Genomic DNA, 22005 nt, shown 5'->3' with positions numbered 1-22005 from the left:
CCGGAGGGCAAAGCGGAGAGATTACCGCACAGAGAATCGGTGCCGACCAGCACTCACCAGCCCGAGAGGCTTGTCTGCTCACCCGCTGGGGCAGGCGGGGCTGGGAGCTGAGGCTCGGGCTTCGGTCGGAGCGCAGGGAGAGGACTGGCAGCGTGAAAACAGCCTGATGGGGTTCGTGCACCACGGCTAACTGAGAGGGAGTCCGGGAAAAAGTCTGGACCTGCCAAAGAGGCAAGAGACTTTTTCTTCCCTCTTTGTTTCCTGGTGCGCGAGGAGAGGGGATTAAGAGTGCTGCTTAAAGGAGCTCCAGAGATCGGCGCGAGCAGCGGCTAACAGTGCGGACCCCAGAGACGGGCATGAGACGCTAAGGCTGCTGCTGCTGCCACCAAGAAGCCTGGGTGCGAGCACAGGTCACTCTCCACACCTCTCTTCCAGGGAGCCTGTGCAGACCTCCACTGACAGGGTCCAGGGACCCAGGGACAACTTCCCCGGAACGCACAGCGCGCCTCAGGCTGGTGCAACGTCACGCCGGCCACAGCTGCCACAGGCGCACCCCGCACTCTGTGCCCCTCCCTCCCCCCGGCCTGAGTGAGCCAGAGCCCCCCAATCAGCAGCTCCTTTAACCCCGTCCTGTCTGAGTGAAGAATAGATGCCCTCCAGCGACCTACACGCAGAGGCAGGGCCAAATCCAAACCTGAACCCCGGGAGCTGTGCAAACAAAGAAGAGAAAGGGAAATCTCTCCCATCAGCCTCAGGAGCAGTGGATTAAATCTCCACAATCAACTTGATGTACCCTGCATCTGTGGAACACCTGAAGAGACAATGAATCATCCCAAATTGAGGAGGTGGACTTTGAGAGCAAGATATATTATTTTTTCCCCTTTTCCGCTTTTTCTGAGTATGTGCACGCTTCTGTGTGAGATTTTGTCTGTATAGCTTTGCTTTCACCATTTGTCCTAGGGTTCTATCCATCCTTTTTCTTTTTTTTACTTAAAAAAATTTTTTCTTAATAATTTTTTTATTTTATTATACCTTATTTTATTTTCTTCTATCCTTTCCTTCCTCCTTCCCTCCCTCCCTCCCTCCCTTTCTTTCTTTCTACTTTTTCTCCCTTTTATTGTGAGCGGTGTGGATGAAAGGCTCTATAAATGAAATTAAAAATACTCTAGAAGGGATCAATAGCAGAATAACTGAGGCAGAAGAACAGAAAGGGACCTGGAAGACAGAATACTGGAAATAACTACTGCAGAGCAGAATAAAGAAAAAAGAATGAAAAGGACTGAGGACAATCTCAGAGACCTCTGTGACAACATTAAACGCACCAACATTCGAATTATAGGGGTCCCAGAAGAAGAAGAGAAAACGAAAGGGACTAAGAAAATATGTGAAGACAATATAGTTGAGAACTTCCCGAATATGGGAAAGGAAATAGTTAATCAAGTCCACCAAGCACACAGAGTCCCATACAGGATAAATCCAAGGAGAAACACGTTAAGATGCATATTAATCAAACTATCAAAAGTTAAATACAAAGAAAACATATTAAAGCAGCAAGGGAATTGTAAAAGTATGAGATTAGATCACTCCCTAACACCATACACAAAAATAAGCTCAAAATGGATTAAAGACCTAAATGTAAGGCCAGAAACTATCAGACTGTTAGAGGAAAACAGAGGTAAAACACTCTTTACACTACCAAACGTAAAATAGCTAGCTAGTGGGAAGCAGCCGCATAGCACAGGGAGATCAGCTCGGTGCTTTGTGACCACCTAGAGGGGTGGGATTTGGAGGCAGGGAGACGCAAGAAGGAAGAGATATGGGAACATCTGTATATGTATAACTGATTCACTTTGTTATAAAGCAGAAACCAACACACCATTGTAAAGCAATTTTACTCTGATAAAGGTGTTAAATATTTTATTATGAAGTATTTAATACATCTAAAAACATATAAAGAATAATGAGTAACCATATACTACTAATCTATTAGAAAAAATAAAATATTTTACTTGGCCAAAATTCTCCTGTGAATCCCTTCCCATTTTCTTTGTGGTTTGCAACATGTATATAACTGTAATATATACTGTACTTCATTTTGCGTGTATTTTGACTTATATAAGTGATACATGGTATATACTCTTTTGCTAACCTAACCTCAGCATGAGAGATATTCATCTCATCCAAGTAACTGGTTATGAATGTACCACACTGGTATATGAACATACCACAATTAATTTTTCCACCTAAGGATATTTTTAGTGTTTTTTTTGGTTTTGCTTTGTTGTTTTGCCAATACAGTACAAACCGTACTGCTGAGATTGTTCTTATGCACGTCTCTGTGCACATGAGCAAGAATTTTTCTAGGGCTGGCTTGGCTGATTCCTGGGATATGTACATATTCCACTTTCTTACATAATGCATATTGCTTTCTGAAGTGTTTGTTCTAGTTTACCACTTTATACTAGAACAATAGTAAGGATTCCTATTGCACATCCTTTCAACATTTAGAATTTCCCATAAGGCTTGAAATTCTTATTAATTTGATGGATGTAAAGTGGGATCTCATTGTGGTTTTAATCTTATAACTGACTGCTAATAAGGTAGAGCATCTTTTTGAGTGTTATTTGACGAATACTTTAAAGTAGTTGGATTTTTCAATCTTATTTTGTGGTTTGTGGTTTTCTATTTTATACAAGTTTTCCTATCTGAGGGTCATAAAGTTACTTTTATGTATATTTTTTAGAGGTCTTAAAATTTTGCCTTCCCACGTTATGTCTTCAATCCACATGGAGTTGATTTTTGTATTTGATAAGAAGTGTTCAGATTATCCATGTGGATAATCACTTGTTTTCAAACTTTTTATTGAACAGGCCATCCTTTATCTACTAATTTGCACTGCCACCCCTGTCATTTATTAAGGGTCTGTTAAATGGGGATCTGTGTTTAAGCTTTTTATTCTGTTCCATTGAGATACTGCATTGATAAACCACCTTATTATAATAACTTTGTGTAAAATGTTTTGATATCTGAAATAAAAGGACTCTCCAATTTTCTTTACAAAAGTGTCTTACCCTTTTTTTGGACCTTTGCTTCTAATTTTTTAAATTAGTTTGTCAGTTTGCATAAATCAGTATGGGAATTTGGTTGGGATTCTATTAAATTTATAATTTGAAGCAGAATTGACAACTTTACAATGAAAAATTCTTCCTTTCCATGAATACAGAATATCAGCATACAGTTTTATCTTTTTTTAATGTTTTTCAATAAAGTATAACCACACTCATAAGATCCTGCACATGCTGTGTTATAAGTATTCCTAATTTTTTGTTTTCTATTTATATTATGTTCATTTGTTCTTTTTGATATTTTAATGTCTTAAAATTACATTTTTGAACTGTTTGCTGGTATATAAGAATGAAATATTTTTAATATTAGATATCATATTAATAAGTTTTCTATAGAACGTTCTGTGTATTGAGTTGTTTTGTTTGTTTAACATCTTTATTGGAGTATAATTGCTTTACAATGGTGTGTTAGTTTCCGCTTTGTAACAGTGAATCAGTTATACATATACATATGTTCCCATATCTCTTCCTTCTTGCGTCTCCCTCCCACCCTCCCTATCCCAACCCTCTAGGTGGACCCGCTAGGCAGATGTTTCCCACTAGCTATTTTACATTTGGTAGCGTAAATAAGTCAATGTTACTCTTTCACTTCATCCCAGCTTACCCTGCCCCCTCCCTGTGTCCTCAAGTCCATTCTCTACGTCTGCGTCTTTATTCCTGTCCTGCCCCTAGGTTCATAAGAACCTTTTTTTTTTTTTTTAGATTCCATATATGTGTTACCATATGGTATTTTTCACTTTCTGACTTACTTCACTCTGTAAGACAGACTCTAGGTGCACCAACCTCACTACAAATAACTCAATTTTGTTTCTTTTTATGCTTGAGTAGTATTCCATTGTATACATTGCCACATCTTCTTTACCCATTCATCTATCCATGGATACTTAGGTTGCTTCCATGTCCTGGCTATTGTAAATAGTGCTGCAATAAACATTGTGGTACATAACTCTTTTTGAATTATGGTTTTCTCAGGGTACATGCCCAGTAGTGGGATTGCTGGGTCATAGAGTAGTTCTGTTTTTAGTGTTTTAAGGAACCTCCATACTGTTCTCCATAGTGGCTGCACCAATTTACATTCCCACCAACAGTGCAAGTGGGTTCCCTTTTCTCCACACCCTCTCCAGCATTAATTGTTTGTAGATTTTTTGATGATGGCCATTCTGACAAGTGTGAGGTGATACCTCATTGTAACTTTGATTTGCATTTCTCTAATGATTAATGAGGCTGAGCATCCTTTCATGTGCTTGCTGGCAATCTGTATATCTTCTGTGGAGAAACGTCTATTTAGGTCTTCTGCCCATTTTTGGATTTTTTTGTTTTATATTGAGCTGCATAAGCTGCTTGTATATTTTGGAGATTAATCCTTTGTCAGTTACTTCATTTGCAAATATCTTCTCCCATTCTGAGGGTTGTCTTTTCATCTTGTTTATGGTTTCCATTGCTGTGCAAAAGGCTTTACGTTTCATTAGGTCCCATTTGTTTACTTGTTTTTATTTCCATTTCTCTAGGAGGTGGGTCAAAAAGGATCCTACTGTGATTTATGTCATAGAGTGTTCTATGTTTTCCTCTAAGGGTTTTATAGTGTCTGGCCTTACATTTAGGTCTTTAATCCATTTTGAGTTTATTTTTGTATATGGTGTTAGGGAGTGTTCTAATTTCATTCATTTACATGTAGCTGTCCAGTTTTCCCAGCACCACTTATTGAAGAGGCTGTCTTTTCTCCATTGTATATTCTTGCCTCCTTTATGAAAGATAAGGTGACCATTATAGGCAGGGGTTTATCTCTGGGCTTTCTATTCTGTTCCATTGATCTCTATTTCTGTGTTTGTGCCAGCACCATACTGTCTTGATTACTGTAGCTTTGCAGTATAGTCTGAAGACCGGGAGCCTAATTCCTCCAGCTCTGGCTTTCTTTCTCAAGATTGCGTTGGGTATTTGGGTTCTTTTGTGTTTCCATACAAATTGTGAAATTTTTTGTTCTAGTTCTGTGGAAAATGCCATTGGCAGTTTGATAGGGATTGCATTGAATCCGTAGATTGCTTTGGGTACTATAGTCATTTTCACAATATTGATTCTTCCAAAGCAAGAATATGGTATATCTCTGTGTTTGTATCATCTTTAATTTCTTTCATCAGTGTCTCATAGTTTTCTGCATACAGGTCTTTTATCTCCTTAGGTAGGTTTATTCCTAGGTATTTTATTCTTTTTGTTGCAATGGTAAATGGGAGTGTTTCCTTAATTTCTCTCAGATTTTCTGTTGTCAGTATACAGGAATGCAAGAGATTTCTGTGCATTAATTTTGTATCCTGATAATCTACCAAATTCATCAATTAGCTCCAGTAGTTTTCTGGTAGCATCTTTAGGATTTTCTATGTATAGTATCATGTCATCTGCAAACAGTGCCAGTTTTACTTCTTCTTTTCCGATTTGGATTTCTCTTATTTCTTTTTCTTCTCTGACTGCTGTGGGTAAAACTTCCAAAACTATGTTGAATACTGGTGAGAGTGGGCACCCTTGACTTGTTCCTGATCTTAGAGAAAATGGTTTCAGTTTTTCACCTTTGAGAAGGATACTGACTGTCGGTTTATCATATATGTCCTTTATTAAGTTGAGGTAGGTTCCCTCTGTGCCCACTTTCTTGTGAGTTATTGTCATAAGTGGGTGATGAATTTTGTTGAAAGCTTTTTCTGCATCTACTGAGATTACCATATGGTTTTTATCCTTCAGTTTGTTAATATTGTGTATCACATTGATTGATTTGTGTATACTGAAGAATCCTTGCATTCCTTAGATAAACCCCACTTGATCGTGGTGTATGACCCTTTTAGTGTGCAGTTGGATTCTGTGTGCTAGTATTTTGTTGAGGATTTTTGCATCTATGTTCATCAGAGATATTGGCCTGTAGTTTTCTTTTTTTGTGACATCTTTGTCTGGCTTTGGTATCAAGGTGATGGTGGCCTTGTAGAATGAGTTTGGGAGTGTTCTTCCCTCTGCTATATCTTGGAAGCGTTTGAGAAGGATAGGTGTTAGCTCTTCTCTAAATGTTTGATAGAATTCGCCTGTGAAGCCATCTGGTCCTGGGCTTTTCTTTGTTGGAAGATTTTTAATCACAGTTTCAATTTCAGTGCTTGTGATTGGTCTGTTTATATTTTCTATTTCTTCCTGGTTCAGTCTTGGAAGGTTGTGCTTTTCTAACAATTTGCCCATTTCTTCCAGGTTGTCCATTTTATTGGCATAGAGTTGCTTGTAGTAATCTCTCATGATCCTTTGTATTTCTACACTGTCAGTTGTTACTTCTCCTTTTTCATTTCTAATTCTGTTGATCTGTCTTCTCCCTTTTTTTCTTGATGAGTCTGGCTAATGGTTTATCAATTTTATCTTCTCAAAGAACTAGCTTTTAGTTTTATTGACCTTTGCTATCGTTTCCTTCATTTCTATTTCATTGATTTCTGATCTGATCTTTATGATTTCTTTCCTTGTACTAACTTCGGGGTTTTTTTGTCCTTCATTCTCTAATTCCTTTAGGTGTAAGGTTAGGTTGTTTGAGATATTTCTTTTTCCTTCAGGTATGATTGTACTGCTATAAACTTCCCTCTTAGAACTGCTTTTGCTGCATCCCAGAGGTTTTGTGCCATCGTGTTTCTATTGTCATTTGTTTCTAGGTATTTTTTGATTTCCTCTTTGATTTCTTCAGTGATTTCTCGGTTATTTAGTAGTGTATTTTTTAGCCTAAATATGTTTGTATTTTTTAGATTGCTTTCCTGTAACTGATATCTAGTTTCAAAGCGTTGTGGTTGGAAAAGATACTTGATACGATTTCAATTTTCTTAAATTTACTAAGGCTTGATTTGTGACCTATGATATGGTCTATCCTGGAGAATATTCCATGAGTACTTGAGAAGAAAGTGTATTCTTCTGCTTTTGGACGTAATGTCCTATAAATACCAATTAAGTCCATCTTGTTTAATGTCATTTAAAGCTTGTGTTTCCTTATTTATTTTCATTTTGGATGATCTCTTCATTGGTGAAAGTGAGGTGTTAATACCCCTACGATTGTGTTACCGTCGATTTCCCCTTTATGGCTGTTAGCATTTGCCCTATGTATTGAGGTGCTCCTATGTTGGGTGCATAAATACTTACAATTGTTATATCTTCTTGGATTGATCCCTTGATCATTATGTAGTGTCCTTTTGGTCTCTTGTAATAGTGTTTATTTTAAAGTCTATTTTGTCTGATACGAGAATTGCTACTCCAGCTTTCTTTTGATTTCCATTTGCATGGAATATCTTTTTCCATCCCCTCAGTTTCAGTCTGTATAAGTCCCTAGATCTGAAGTGGGTCTCTTGTAGACAGCATATATATGGGTCTTGTTTTTGTATCCATTCAGCCAGTCTATGTCTTTTGGTTGGAGCATTTAATCCATTTACATTTAAGGTAATTATCGATATGTATGTTCCTATTCCCATTTTCTTAATTGTTTTGGGTTACTGTAGGTCTTTTCCATCTCTTGTGCTTCCTGCCTAGAGAAGTTTCTTTAGCATTTGTTGTCAAGCTGGTTTTGTGGTGATGAATTCTCTTAGTTTTTGCTTGTCTGTAAAGGTTTTAATTTCTCTGTTGAATCTGAATGAGATCCTTGTGGGTAGAGGAATCTTGGTTGTAGGTCTTTCCCTTTCATCACTTTAAACATGTCCTGCCACTCCCTCTGTCTTGCTGAGTTTCTACTGGAAGATCAGCTGTTAACCTTATGGGGATTCCCTTGTATGTTATTTGTTGCTTTTCCGTTGCTGCTTTTAATATTTGTTCTTTGCATTTAATTTTTGATAGTTTGATAAACATGTGTCTTGGCGTGTTTCTCCTTGGATTGATCCTGTATGGGACTCTCTGCGCTTCCTGGACTTGATTGACTATGTCCTTTCCCATGTTAGGGACATTTTCAACTATAATCTCTTCCAATATTTTCTCAGTCCCTTTCTTTTCCTCTTCTTCTTCTGGGACCCCTATAATTCAAATGTTGGTGCGTTTAATGTCCCAGAGATCTCTGAGACTGTCCTCAATTCTTTTCATTCTTTTTTTTTGTTTATTCTGCTCCCTCACAGTTACTTGCACCATTTTATCTTCCAGCTCACTTATCCTTTCTTCTGCCTCAATTATTCTGCTATTGATTCCTTGAGTATTTTTAACTTCAGTAATTGTGTTTTTCATCACTGTTCGTTTGCTCCTTAGTTCTTCTAGATCCTTGATAAATGTTGTTTGTATTTTCTCCATTCTGTTTTTGAGGTTTTGAATCATTTTTACTATCATTACTCTGCATTCTTTTTCAGGTAGGTTGCCTATTTCGTCGTCATTTATTTGTCTTGCAGGTTTTTACCTTGCTCCATCGCCTGCAACATAGTTTTTTGTTGTTTCTTTTTTTTTTTTTGATGGGTGGTGCTGTATTCCTATCTTACTGGTTGTTTGGCCTGAGATGTCCAGCACTGGAGTCTGCAGGCAGTTGGATAGAGCCAGGTCTTGGTGCTGAGATGAGGACCTTCAGGAGGTTTCACTCCAATTAATATTCCCTGGGGTCTGATGTTCTCTGTTAGTCCAGAGATTTGAACTCAGAGCTCACACCACAGGAGCTCAGGCCTGACCTCCGGCCTGGGAACCAAGATTCCGTAAGCCTCATGGGGGAGGGGAGGGGAGGGGAGGGACAGATCAGTACAATATCAAAGAATAGAAAACAAAATACAATTAGAAAGATATAAAATATACTAGAAAAAAATAAAACTATAATTGAAACAACTGCAACAAAATAAAACCACAACAGAAAAAAGAAAAAAGGGTGGAGGGCAGGAACAAGGCAAAATGAGAGAAGAATAACAAAGCATAAAGAGTAAAAAAATAAGAAATGCTGCCCACAACTCTTTACTGGCAATTTTGCTTACCACACTGAGACTACATCCTGAGATGGTAGTCTACAGTGCAGCATTATACCCATCAAAGAGCACAATTACCAAGTAAGAGGCATTTGTTACAAGGTTAAAATAAAAGTTCAGGGTGTTACAAACTCACACAAACCAAGTAATGCCTGTGTATAAAACAGATCTAAGAGGAACAAGTGAGTTGAAGAGAGAAGAGGGAGTCAGAAGGTCCAGAATCCCTTAGCCTTGCCTGCTTAAAAAAAAGAAGTGACACACATAAAACTTCAAGGGAAGAAAAACGTTAGTTTAACTAAATTCTAGAGAACCTGGCAGAAATCACATATGTATGTATTCTGCTACCAAAATATTTAATGACTGTAAACACTAATCACTCTTTCTTACCTATGGTTGGGTTATTAGTCGCATATTGAGAGAGCAGATCTTCATCAGTTTCCTCATGCTTTTCATTTGGAGCAAAGTCTTTCTTAGAGAAGCTGCTCTTCTTCCTTTTTAAAAGGGCTGTTTTACTTTCAGGTTGGTCTGAAACTGGAATTTCCACGGGCTGGTAGTTAGCATGGATATATGGCTCTTCAGGAAGCATATTACCTTTACTAAAACACTCTAGCAACCATTTTGCTCCCACTACATGAGGCCTACAAAAATAGTACAGTTATATATTAGTTTAAACTATAAGGACCACAATCCCACTTGCCATGCAGTTTACATAATTGCCAGGACATGCAATTTAAAAAAAATTATCACAGAGTAGAAATTGCTTTGAATTAAAAACTGACAAAACCTGTGGGCTGATTTATCCCAAAACTGTTTCAATTCATCATCATAATCTCCCACAATAACATGAGTTACATCTTCATTGAGCTGATTAAAGCGAACTCCACCTCCACTGTTAATAAGTCTTCTCAGTTTATCTAGCTTTCTGCCACTAAAACCGCAAAGATAGATCTGCAAAGAAAGAAAACATTTACTTTAGATTAATGTATTTAAAATGGCTTATTTCTCTCAATAGAAACCTATTTATTAAAAGCATATATCTAAATCCATTGTGCGTAAATAAGACAACTCTTGTTTACACTTTAAGATACATTAAGAAGTGACGTATATTCTGAAGGTTTGAATTTTAAAATATTCTTAAATTTTATCATTTCTTCACAATCCCATAGCATTATTACCCTTTACAGTAGACACTGCTTGATAAGTATTCTGAGGCTTTAAATAAAATAGAAGCCAGAATAATTCAATTATCTTCTGAACATTAGTGCATAGCAATTTCTAAAATCAGGTAGCTTCTTAAATTGTTCTTACCACTTTTAAATTTTAAAGTAATTACAGAAATAAACTGGTGTTAAACACTTGAATTCAGAAAAGCTAGGTTTAAATTTTGGTTCAGCTGCCAATGATTAACCACATGACCACCTCAAGATACTCAGACACTTTAAACCAATTTTCTTACTTATATATTGAGATATCTTTTTCACAGAGTTGATTAAACAAGAAAATTTAAGTCAAAGAGCTAAGCAGAATGCTTAGGATGATATGTAAGCAGTAACTTATTTTTAACTATCAATATGTATATATATACTTTTGGAGGCATGGATGGGGTTATGTATGTATTTAAACCAATTTAATCAATGTAACTATCTTCTTCAACTCTATTTTACATAACGTGTCTTTAAAAAACTTCTTAATGACCAATCTATTTCTAACTGCATTTATATCCCAAACTAAATAACCTCCATCACTAGAATACACTTTAACAAAAATAAGGAATCATATTTTTTTCTATAGGAATAATTAAGTCATATCCAGAATTAGTATAGTCTAGATAAAAGATTACACAACACACTTCCTGTTCTGCTAGTAAACTGCTAAGTTTTAAAAGTATAGAAAGGAAGGTAATTTGCCCAATTTCCTTAACAATAAAATAAGGTTAAATCTTTGCTACTCTAAAATTAATGCTTAGCCTATTGATTCTACAAACAAGAATATATTAAGTATTCAGTTCTAGGAGATATATATATGATGATCCCATCAAAAGCACTTATAAGATAGTTACTCAGACACTAAAAAATAAAATAGCCCAAGAGATATTAAACAAAGCAGTACACCTAATGGTTAGGAATATAGGCTTTGGAGTAGATGTCTGGCTACTTAATGTCTGTGAGATTCTGAACAGGAACTTTAATCCTCTAAGTATCAGTCTCAATATTATCTGTTTTAGAGTTATTTGTGGGAATTAAATGGGATTATATATAAAACGTATCAACAATGTATATGAAATAATTAGCACACTGTCTAGCATGTTATAAACACTTAATAAATGATAGCTATAAATAAAAACTCATTAAGTGGTTCAGAAACTAAATGCTCTCAAAACACAGTAGATGGAAAGATTAAGGTAGTTATTAGGAAGGTTCAGAGAAGAGTTGAAAAAAATGATATGAACTTTTAACGGATGAGAGATGAAGGTACACCCCAGGCATAGAGCCCCTAGCTAAAAGATAGACACGGCATAATGAGTGCATCTGCTTGGCTAGAGTGGAGGGCTTATGTAAATAAGGAACAAGCCCAACTCTAAAGGGTCTTCAAAGTGAAGCTACAAGTACTAAAGTATATTATCACTTACTGCATTTATTACATGATAAAGACATACCCGACAACCATCTAATAAATCTTCAGGTGCCTGAAATGCACTGACATCCAGATTTTCAAGTGTAGGCTCCACTTTGCTATTAAGAACTGAACTACATGTCGATTCATTTATGCAACTTGCACTGATGTTGGAAATATGGCTGACATCTGAAAGAGCATAACCTACATATTGAAAACAAAGATGTAATTTATGGAGATAAAATAATTGTGATTACATATTTTCCTACACATGAACTTTTCTTATACAAAAAGAGCCATGAACAATTTCTAAAGTAAGATTCAAATGCTTTTACTGAAATCTTGGTGGCAAAGTATGAAAAGGGAAAATGAAACTAATTAAGCCTCATATCTTATTTAAATGAAAATATATTTAATGCATTCTCTTAATAGTGACTTGCTTCCAATAAAAATCTGAAGTTGCTGGCTTTAAGGTCCAGGAAAGTTACATTTGAAAAAAAATTTATAACATTTGTTAAATTGCCAACATTAATACCTCCAAAACAGAAATGGTTTTAAATTTTATATGAATACAGATGATCTATAACAATTGTAGCAAACTAATAAAGAAAATGTACTAATACCTGCCAGTCAAGTTTTAAAAAATTAATTCTCTTAAGTCTTTATTAACATTCTTAATTTCTTTAATAATCTTGTGCATTACATGAGGGTATGAAAGTACGCACTCATTATAAAAAGAAATATCAGGAGTTCTGGACTAATTTTTTAATACAATTCAGTTATTTTATTATACAATTATACCTGGAAGCATAGCAAGAAAAGATGGAATTTCCTACTGTACCTCCCTGATCCTATTAACAAATCAATTCTTACACAGAAAACTGACTGTCTTAAAAGTGATTGTTTACTTTAATCCGAAAGAGACTTACTATTAGTTGTGTTGATCTGGCCAGTAGGAGTTGAAGTATCAGGCATAGTCTTTGTTTCTGGTCTAGGCTCTGTCTTATATATGGATTCATCCTGACAAAAACCTTTCTCAACACTGTCAAAAAACCACTGCACAGTCACACAGTGTACATTCCATCTCCTGGCACATTCATATTTTTGACCTATTATGTTCATTAAGAAAGAGAAACAGAGAGAGAGAGAAATGCAAACCATTAAAATCTTTGCAGAAATATTTAAATGACAGGTTATAAAAAAAATCTACCTGGGACAATATTAAAGTTACCAGCAATTACTCTTACTTTTAACAGTATGCTATACAGTGTATTAAAAGGTAATATATTAGGTTATTGCTCAATTATATTTTCTATGTGTTGTTAAATACACATGCTATGATGCTATGTGAGGGGGGTTATCTTTTACAAAACTGCACAGAGACAGAGGCAACTGTGGGGTAACTCAATATTTTCGAGTACAGCCTCCATCATTTAAATTCTTTAAACCATTTTCTTAATCTGTAACATGGGGATAACTCACAGAATTATGTGGTTTAATAAACTGTATAAAATAACCGTGAAAATGATAAATGTCTGCAATATAAAAAACAGCAACTTTCAAGAGACTATTCCTATGTCAACAGGATTCTACTTGAAGTCCAGGATAGAGAGGCAAATAGTTAAATAAGTCATGTTAAAATTACGTATCTTTTATTGCCTTAAAAAAACTTTTTAACACAATGTATTTTGAAACGGTATAGAGAAACTGAGGACAATATATAGTAAACAATAACAAGAAAGGTTTCTTTGACGTTCATGAGAGCTGAGAGATGTACTGTCTTTAGATTCAGAAAACCAATAGCAGTTATCAACTTTACTCACAATCATAATATCATAATTGGCCATACCCAAAGTTCTCACTTAAAGACAATTATTAATTTTAATTTTTTCTAATTCTACTTAGTTAGGGAGCTTAATAAAACACAGTACAGATATAAAAAGATATAATAAAAATATTAATAAAACTCTGCTCTTATCAATTTTTATATATTTTAAGAGTACTGGTAAAAAATATTCTCCAAGCTGTGACAGGGAGAGAGAGAGTCATGGACATATACACACTAACTAACGTAGTAAGGTAGATAGCTAGTGGGAAGCAGCCACATGGCACAGGGATATTGGCTCGGTGCTTTGTGACAGCCTGGAGGGGTGGGATAGGGAGGGTGAGAGGGAGGGAGACACAAGAGGGAAGACATATGGGAACATATGTTTATGTATAACTGATTCACTTTGTTATAAAGCAGAAACTAACACACCATTGTAAAGCAATTATACCCCAATAAAGATGTTAAGAAAAAAAAAAGTATTCTCCAGAATAAAGGTTATAGAACACCAAAATTAACTGCAATTTTAAGGAATTCTTCTTCTTGGTAATATATTTTTCTTCTTTTAGTTGTCTCATGTTCTGCAAGGTGCATCTTCAAGTTAAAACTTGTAGTTCATTGAGTAAGGCTGATTCATTCAACTAAAAACTAAGCCAAGCCTTTAAAATTTATAATTAGAAAGAAATGTAATTTAGCGACATCTATTAGCTTTCTTGTTATTCATCCAAATCTCTCATCTCTTAAGTACTGGGTAACCGTGTGGGGACTTAAAAAACAAACAAAAAAAGATCTGAAAATAAATTTAGATAAAACCCCACTGGAAATTTTTGTTTTTTAATATTTATTCAATGACCTGATAAAGACTTGGGAAGTCATGTAAGTTTTCTAAAGATTATAAACCAAACTATGTTTGCAAGAAAAAAAACCATAGCAGATTTATGACATGTCAGAAGTAAAAGGTATTCTATAATGATCTTAAAATGTTAACTAGTAGAAAATGTTGCATTTGTTCATTTGGGAAACAGTTTTACCTTTTGGTTCTTGCACAATGAGGTGTGTACACTCATTCATTTTCAACTGTCCCATATATTGACCTCCATGCTTAACTGTGAGTTGCTGAACTTCTTTCCTGTCTAAGCCACGTAAGCCAGTGACACAGATTATGCAACCAAGAAAAATAGGACACTTGAAGTCTTCCATGTCTATATCAGTATATCTAACTATTTTTCTGGGGAAAACAAACAATAAAAAAGGAAAAAACATTAACATATTAAATATACCAGATAGTTTAAATTTACCAGAAGAATAATGACAAACAACAGAAATATCACTAATGCTTTCCTCATTTTTTAGGATTTTAATCATTATTAAGAAAAGGGAAACTGATAAACACACTTCAAATGATACTAATTGCTCATGTAGCTCAAACCATGTCTCTAATAAAAACTAATGTTTCAGAGTCTCTCAAATAAAACTGTTTTACAGGAAAATATATTTCATTAACTGTAAATCCATGCTGGTGAAAGTGGTGCATTTTCCAAAATTATAAGTCTAAATTTCTACCTAAAAACCCAAAGGTTCTTTGGTTGCCTACTAGAAAAACAGACTTTTAATTCCTCCATTATACTATACAAATAATAAGGAATGCTTTTTGTCAGAATGCCAACAAAAATATCATTATCATTCTGTTGCCGTGCTAGGCAGATGTGCTGACGAAACAGGCTAGGAATCAGGGTGCCAACGTGGAGACGTGTTTAAGATGTGCTAGATGGTGTTGAAAGGAAGACTGGAAAATGCCTGTTTAATTCAAACAGTGGTACCTGGACTTATTGGTTGTTAATCTAATTCTAATGGAAACTCAATTCTATCCTTTGAAATAGGCTCTAAGCTCCATGAGGGCAGGGATGCTGTCCTGTTCTGCTCTCCACTTATATCTAATGCCTAACTCAGGCCAGGTACATAAAATGGGCTCAGTTAATGTTTACTGAATGATCACATCTCAGTTAATGGCTTATATGTGTTTATATTCAACCTTAAATATGTCTCTTTTGGGAGGGAATACGAATGCCAAAGGGGCTAAAATTTACTCTCCATCTTAACATGTTAGCACAGTATTGAAGGATAAACGCAACATAAAAGCTACAGTTGCCACACTGATTTTCTCCACTATTTTATAAATGTTTACTTCTGAAAACCATTTTATTATCAAAGCATTGCTTACCTTGTAGCTAATGCTAAAGCCCATAGCCCATTCCACCTATCAACTTATACCTTGATAATAAGAGCTTGTAGATTACCTTTTGTTTTCATTGGAGAGAAGAGTAATGATCCTATTTTTGTCCCCAAATAACAAATCCAAAGAGGAAACCATAAAACCTCCCCTATGAAAACCTACAATGTGCCAAAGTGATTGAATGCATCATTTATTCAAATCTAGAAAATATCTGAATATCTTTCTTACTTCTCTTGTGACTTCTCCCAAAGTGTTTTTACCCAGGAAGGAAGTAAAATAGGTTTCTTCAGGTTTGCAGCAACTAAATACTTTTTGCTACCAACTTCTCCTGCAATAAGGTGAGTTACTGATATGTTAAGGTCTCTGTATATGCGTCCACCCATCATTTGTACATATTTATGAACTTCTTCCTATAGCCCCAAAGGAAAATATATTGTTAATACTGAAAGAAACAATATCTCTTCCATTTTTTTATGCAATATCCCATAAACATCTTTTGTTGTTAGCTTGAATGCACAAATGTTTCTCACCACTATAAAGTTAAATAATTAATGAAATTACTTTTTGGAAGATAAATTTTAGAATAATTACCTTTATATACATTATTTTCCTACATTTATCTCTTGCAACTCCATGAATTTAATTATGTTGGTTCTACAGTAAACACTATATATTTTAATATACTACATACACATTGATACTTAAAAATATACAAATTATATATAGAATATATAAAAACATATATTATATGTAAACCTCAATCCTTTTTTAAAAGATTAAGCAACTATGGTGGAAAAATGTGACTCAAAAACAAACAGGGAAAATTACACAGGGAAAAAAGTGAGTTTCCTTTTTAAATCAAAACAAAAAACTTCAACTAGCCAGTTTGCAATAAAAGATTCCACTGTATTCAATTTATTAAAAAATAAAAAAGATATACACTGTCATCTTGACTTAGTTATCAGTCATAAACACCAAGTCAAGGTCTTTCAAAATATACCCTACACAGTGAAAAGTTAAGTGTGGAAATACATACATATTGACCATGATATTCCACTCAATACCGCAACACCTACCCTTTTATCATTTTCCAGGCTTGTACAAGATATGGTTACATCAGACATAACCATGTTATAAACTGGATGTTCAGCTCTTGGGACACATCGTTGGTGGTGCATACAAAATATGACTACTTGAGGACCAACAATTCTGCAGCCAAGCTACAAAAACAGAGAAAGTTTACTAAGTAGAAAAAGACTTCCAGTCTTATAAAATTACATTTTGTAATACTGTATTTACCAATTCTTTACAGAAGTTGATGACCACTGCAGAAAAACCACCAAATTTTTACAAGAAAAATAAATAACCATTATATAATTTCTCAGACACATCACACGTTAACATACACACACAAGCAAATCAAACAATGCAGGCTATCAAAAGAAATAAGCTCCAAAAGCCACACTCACTTAAAATTGCCATTAAAATTTTAATTTCTGAAACAAACACAATCTTAGTGATAGGAGATATGAGTAACAGTCTTATGCCATAATAATTAGGAAATATCTACATTTACTTTTCAAATGAAGCAGCCAGCCAATGAAGCGGTTAAAAAGTGTTGAGAGCCCAACTAACCCCCCTGTAAAAAACCTATTCTGCTACAAAAAATGTATAATCCTAGGCAGTTCCTACATTTGTTTTTTAAATACTTTGTTCGCAACTCAATGTCTTTCCAAGGAAGACCTACAAAGACTTCTCCTAAGGTATCACTTTCATTGATAACTGAGAAACGTGACAATCTTGCTCAACATCAGCACATCCAACCCAGACTAAAAAGCCTACAGCTGCCAAAGTCACCAAAGCATGACCGATATAAATATCTACAGGGTAAATGATTATTGCTATCTTTTCCATCAGTCATAAGAAAACTGAGTTTTCGATGCTATTGATTCTATCTTACAAGCAGTGTTATTTCCAAAAGGAGGGTAAGACCAACAATGCTTTTGGCAAAGGTGGGCACAGACTTTCCATATACTGTACAGATAGTACTGCATCTACCTACTCTTCTATGCTTTCTTCTCCTTCAAACAAGAATCACTTCTTTGTAATCTGGATGTAATTACAGCCAGTTTACTTTTATTTCAATGCTTCTCTCTTGTCCAGACACCAAAAAAGTAATGAGTCAGTAGACTCTAGAATCAACAAAAAGAAATAAGATGGCTCAATGGTATATCAGCAATGCTTGGCCCCCAAATGCTTCCTTTAGCATATAATTTTTCAGACCCTATACAAAGTACAGGTACTAAAATTCAAGAGCACACAGGAAAGACAGTAAGTAACCAAGGATTATGTTGAAGTCTTTTCCTACTCTACTATTTTTCCCTAATATATCTTGCAATCAAACTGAGTTTAAGTACAGTAGAACTTCATCAATAAAATGCTTCATTACTACAGGGTTAAATTATTCTCAGTGAAGCTAAATTCCCTGAAATATAAAAATTACATACTAACCAAAGCCTACTGTAATATGATTTACCTTGAAAAATACTATTCTGGTCTTCCAAAACCAAAGGATTCCTCTCAATTCATAATTTGCAAAATACTTCATGATCAGTAAAGAACTTACGTCCACTGAAGCAAAAGCAAACCAAAAAACAGACTACCTGAAAGAACACACTAAAAGTTAGCAAACCTTTTTGAGATGATCAAAGACTTTGCCACTAAAAGGGTCACAGATATAAAGTGATCTATCATTCTCCTTCATTTTCAATGCCTCTTCTTCTGTAATAATCTGAAGATATTCTTCTGATTGGAACTCTTTCATTGACTGAAAGAAAAAGTAAGAATGCATATGAAATAATTCACCTGTATTTATGTCCTATGAACTCTATCTTTAAAATCCATCTCAAAACCAGCCTTTCTCCTATTGAAAGGAACCGTCATCTCTCACTAGACCTGTGCAGAAGTCTCCAAAGTGGTTCCTTCTCCCTCCCTTCCCCTAAATCTATTCTCTACCCAGCAGCTGGTAATCTTTTTAACAATACAAAAAAGGTCATGTCACCCTGTTAAAAACCTCCAGTGGGGCTTCCCTGGTGGCGCAGTGGTTGAGAGTCCGCCTGCCGATGCAGGGGACACGGGTTCGTGCCCCAGTCCGGGAAGATCCCACATGCCGCGGAGCGGCTGGGCCCGTGAGCCATGGCCGCTGAGCCTGCGCGTCTGGAGCCTGTGCTCCGCAACGGGAGAGGCCACAACAGTGAGGGGCCCATGTGCCGCAAAACAAACAAACAAACAAAAAACCTCCAGCAGCTTCCCACCACACTCAGAATAAAATCCACGTTTCTTACAATTGCCTATAAGACTGTAGAGTCTGGCCCCTGCCTGTCTCCCCACACTTACCTTCTTCCTCTAATCCCTTTTGCTCACTCTTCCCTAGCCACTCCTGCTTTCTTTTGCAACCTAGAACAAACTAAGCATGACCTCATTTAGAGGTTTTACTCTTTTTCCCGCTGCCTGGAATACTCTTCCCCCCAGGAATTCACCTGACTTACCTTACTTCAACCACATCTGCTCACATGTCACTTCCTCAGAGATGCCTTTCCTTATCACCCTTTTCTAAAATATTCTTTCCCTATCCCTCTAGTGTATTTTATGAAGAAAAATAACATAGATAGTATACATATATATATATATACACATACACACGTGTGTGTATATATATACGCGTGTGTATATATATACACGTGTGTATATATACACACACACACACACACACACACACACACACGTATACACATACTGTTTTTGTCTCTCTCCCTTCTAAGAATGAAAATTTCATGATCTATCTTGTTTGCCAAAATATCCTGGCTCCCAGTAAACACTCGAATATTTTCTGAACAAATTTTGAAGTCCTTACGTTAAATACTTAGGGTGATCCTTTTAAAACGATTAAGTCAGATCATGTTACTCTTCCGATTAAAAGCCCCCAGTGGCTCTCCATCTCACTGGAAGAAAAAGCCAAAGTCTTTACCATGGCCCACAAGGCCCTTCATGACCTCCTTTACTCTTACTCTCTAAAGCACACCTTAGCATTCCTTCCACCTCCCTTCTTCACTACACTACAGCCACACTAAAGCAGGACAGACACCGCAAGCACTTTCCCAGGGCTTGTGTATGATTATTTCCTCTGCCTGAAACCTTCCTCTGCAGATATCCACATGGCTCATTCTCACCTCCTTCAAGTATACTCAAATATCATCTTCTCCATAAAGTCTACCCTGATCACACTCCATTTAAAGTAAATTGTAACTTTCCCTTCTCCCCCAACAAACAACCTCCAGAACACCTTAACCTGCTTTGTTTTTCTCTTCCCATAGCACGTGGCACCTTTAACATTACAGTTTACTCATTTATATGTCTGATTAATGTCTATTTCCTCCAGCTAGAATAGAATGTAAGCTCTGAGAAAGTATGGATATTTGCCTGATCTCATCACTGATATATCCCAAGTACTAGAACAGTGCTTCTTAGATGATGGACATTCAATAATTGTTTGCTCAATGAATGAACTTTAAAGAAAAACCTGCTACAACAGTGTTCCTTAAACTTTAACGTACACAGGATCTTGTTAAAAAGCAGATTCCAACTGGTAAGTCTGAGTTGGGGTCCAACTCTCAGGCCATGGTGATGCTACTGTGGTCTGTGAGTAGCAAGGCTCTACACTACCTAGATAATATAATACTGTACATAATGAGACATAGTTAACAATTAACAACAACAAAAATGAAGTGTAACCAATATAGGACTGACTCAAATTTTTTCAACACACAAAGGTCTATGGTTAGTAGACAAAAGAAAACAATTTCCAAGAATAGTAGGTCCATCACTGTCAATAGAAATGTCATTAAAGATTTCAAGCCCCCCAAAATACAGTGATATACTAATATCAATTCAAAACTGTGTAACAATGAGATACTTATGAATGTAGACTACAGTAAAACTATCATGAAAATAAAATAACTATGACTAAGACAAAAAGGCCTAATAAATCAAAAACACTAAAAACAAGAAAATGAATTCACAGCATCAAACAAGACATTTTCAAGTAGTCTTACCTCAAGAGCTTTAAAAAAACATTCAGAATTGTCTGAAGACTTTAAAAACTTCACAAAAAGCGGTTCTTTATCATTGTGGGACATTTCTGAACTGTCAAAATAAAGGAACCATGAACAAGAACAAAAACACATTACATATTAAGTTAAATGTTTTAAAGCACCTATTCTTCTGCGAAGACAAGAATGCCACAGCACAAACATTCCGGCCTTGCCCATGAATTCGTCCATTACGATTTGTAACAAACAATGAAATGTGGGCACAATCAAGGAAAAAGATGACAACACCAATCCTTGCAAATCAGAGAACGAAATTAATGTACGCTAAACTGAATATATCTAGGGCCTTTGCTCTGGGGCTAAGTCCCCTAAGCCAATAGTCATTCAATTGCATTATGCTTAAGGATGCTCAGAACGAATCGGTCCCTGTGGGTATCCGCGGCCCTCGAGGTAGGTTCAGCCCTCAATAAACGGACTTCAAACATAAACATGAAAGCCAGCCAGCAAAGTCAGGCGCCTAAAAGGCCGGACGCTCTAGCTCCCCAGGTCCCAGGGAAAGGCCCAGCTCTCGGTCCAGCCGCAGTTACTCCCTCTCCGGCGTCTAAGTCCTATCCGCCGGTCCAGGGGCCGGTTACAAGGTCCGGAAACCAGGGCTGGGAAGGCCAGAGGCAGCACCATGACCCCCCAGCGGGGCGGCGGGAGGGAGCTGGGTCCTTACTCCGAGCCTCACTCACCTCGGTGGAGCCTGGGAGTCTCCAGGCGGCGAGTGGGGGGCCCCGCGGCCCGTGGGACGGCGGCTGGGGTCGGGCGCCAGCCCGGCGCACAACCGCCGCCCCCTGCGGCGCCCCCGGCCCTAGCAAGCGCAGACCCGGAAATTGCCGAACCGCGACCCAACTTTCGCGCCAGCCGCGCGGACGCGCCCGCCCCTTCCGGCGGAACTGACGCCACCGCAGTTGCGAGAGGAGGGCGGAGACGTAAGGCTGCGGGGGTGGGTGGGGCGCGTGGCGCGCTGGGCCGGGGGCAAGGGGTACCAGGAGCGTTGAGGTCGGAGCCTCGAGGTGGGAGCCTCGCGATCAGGGCTCGCAAGAGCGGGCCTGTGCACCGCTGGGAGCTGGCCAAGCGCCCACGGCTAGCGGGTGGGGCCGCAGGCCAGTTCCTTAGAGGAGGCCCTAGCACATCAAAAATT

General features: G+C 37.0%; 1 protein-coding gene across 1 annotated transcript in view; it reads right to left on the bottom strand.

The window, feature by feature from the left end:
- Positions 1–21715, bottom strand: part of TOPBP1 (DNA topoisomerase II binding protein 1) — a 69871-nt gene extending 48156 nt beyond the window's left edge. Inside the window, exons 1-10 of the mRNA XM_024746230.1 lie at positions 21554–21715; positions 20823–20913; positions 18404–18538; positions 16788–16931; positions 15940–16121; positions 14510–14706; positions 12583–12762; positions 11697–11857; positions 9825–9988; positions 9428–9678 (exon numbers count right to left, since the gene is read on the bottom strand). Coding sequence (XP_024601998.1) covers positions 9428–9678; positions 9825–9988; positions 11697–11857; positions 12583–12762; positions 14510–14706; positions 15940–16121; positions 16788–16931; positions 18404–18538; positions 20823–20906 — 1498 coding nt within the window. The 5' untranslated portion in view covers positions 20907–20913; positions 21554–21715. The remainder of the gene's footprint in view (positions 1–9427; positions 9679–9824; positions 9989–11696; positions 11858–12582; positions 12763–14509; positions 14707–15939; positions 16122–16787; positions 16932–18403; positions 18539–20822; positions 20914–21553) is intronic.
- Positions 21716–22005: the final 290 nt, after the last annotated feature.

This window comes from Neophocaena asiaeorientalis, unplaced genomic scaffold, assembly GCF_003031525.2.
Source record: "Neophocaena asiaeorientalis asiaeorientalis breed wild unplaced genomic scaffold, Neophocaena_asiaeorientalis_V1.1 scaffold437, whole genome shotgun sequence".
Classification (NCBI taxonomy): domain Eukaryota; kingdom Metazoa; phylum Chordata; class Mammalia; order Artiodactyla; family Phocoenidae; genus Neophocaena; species Neophocaena asiaeorientalis.
The sequence above is the reverse complement of the archived record's forward strand: the minus strand, read 5'-3'. Positions and strand labels throughout refer to the sequence as shown.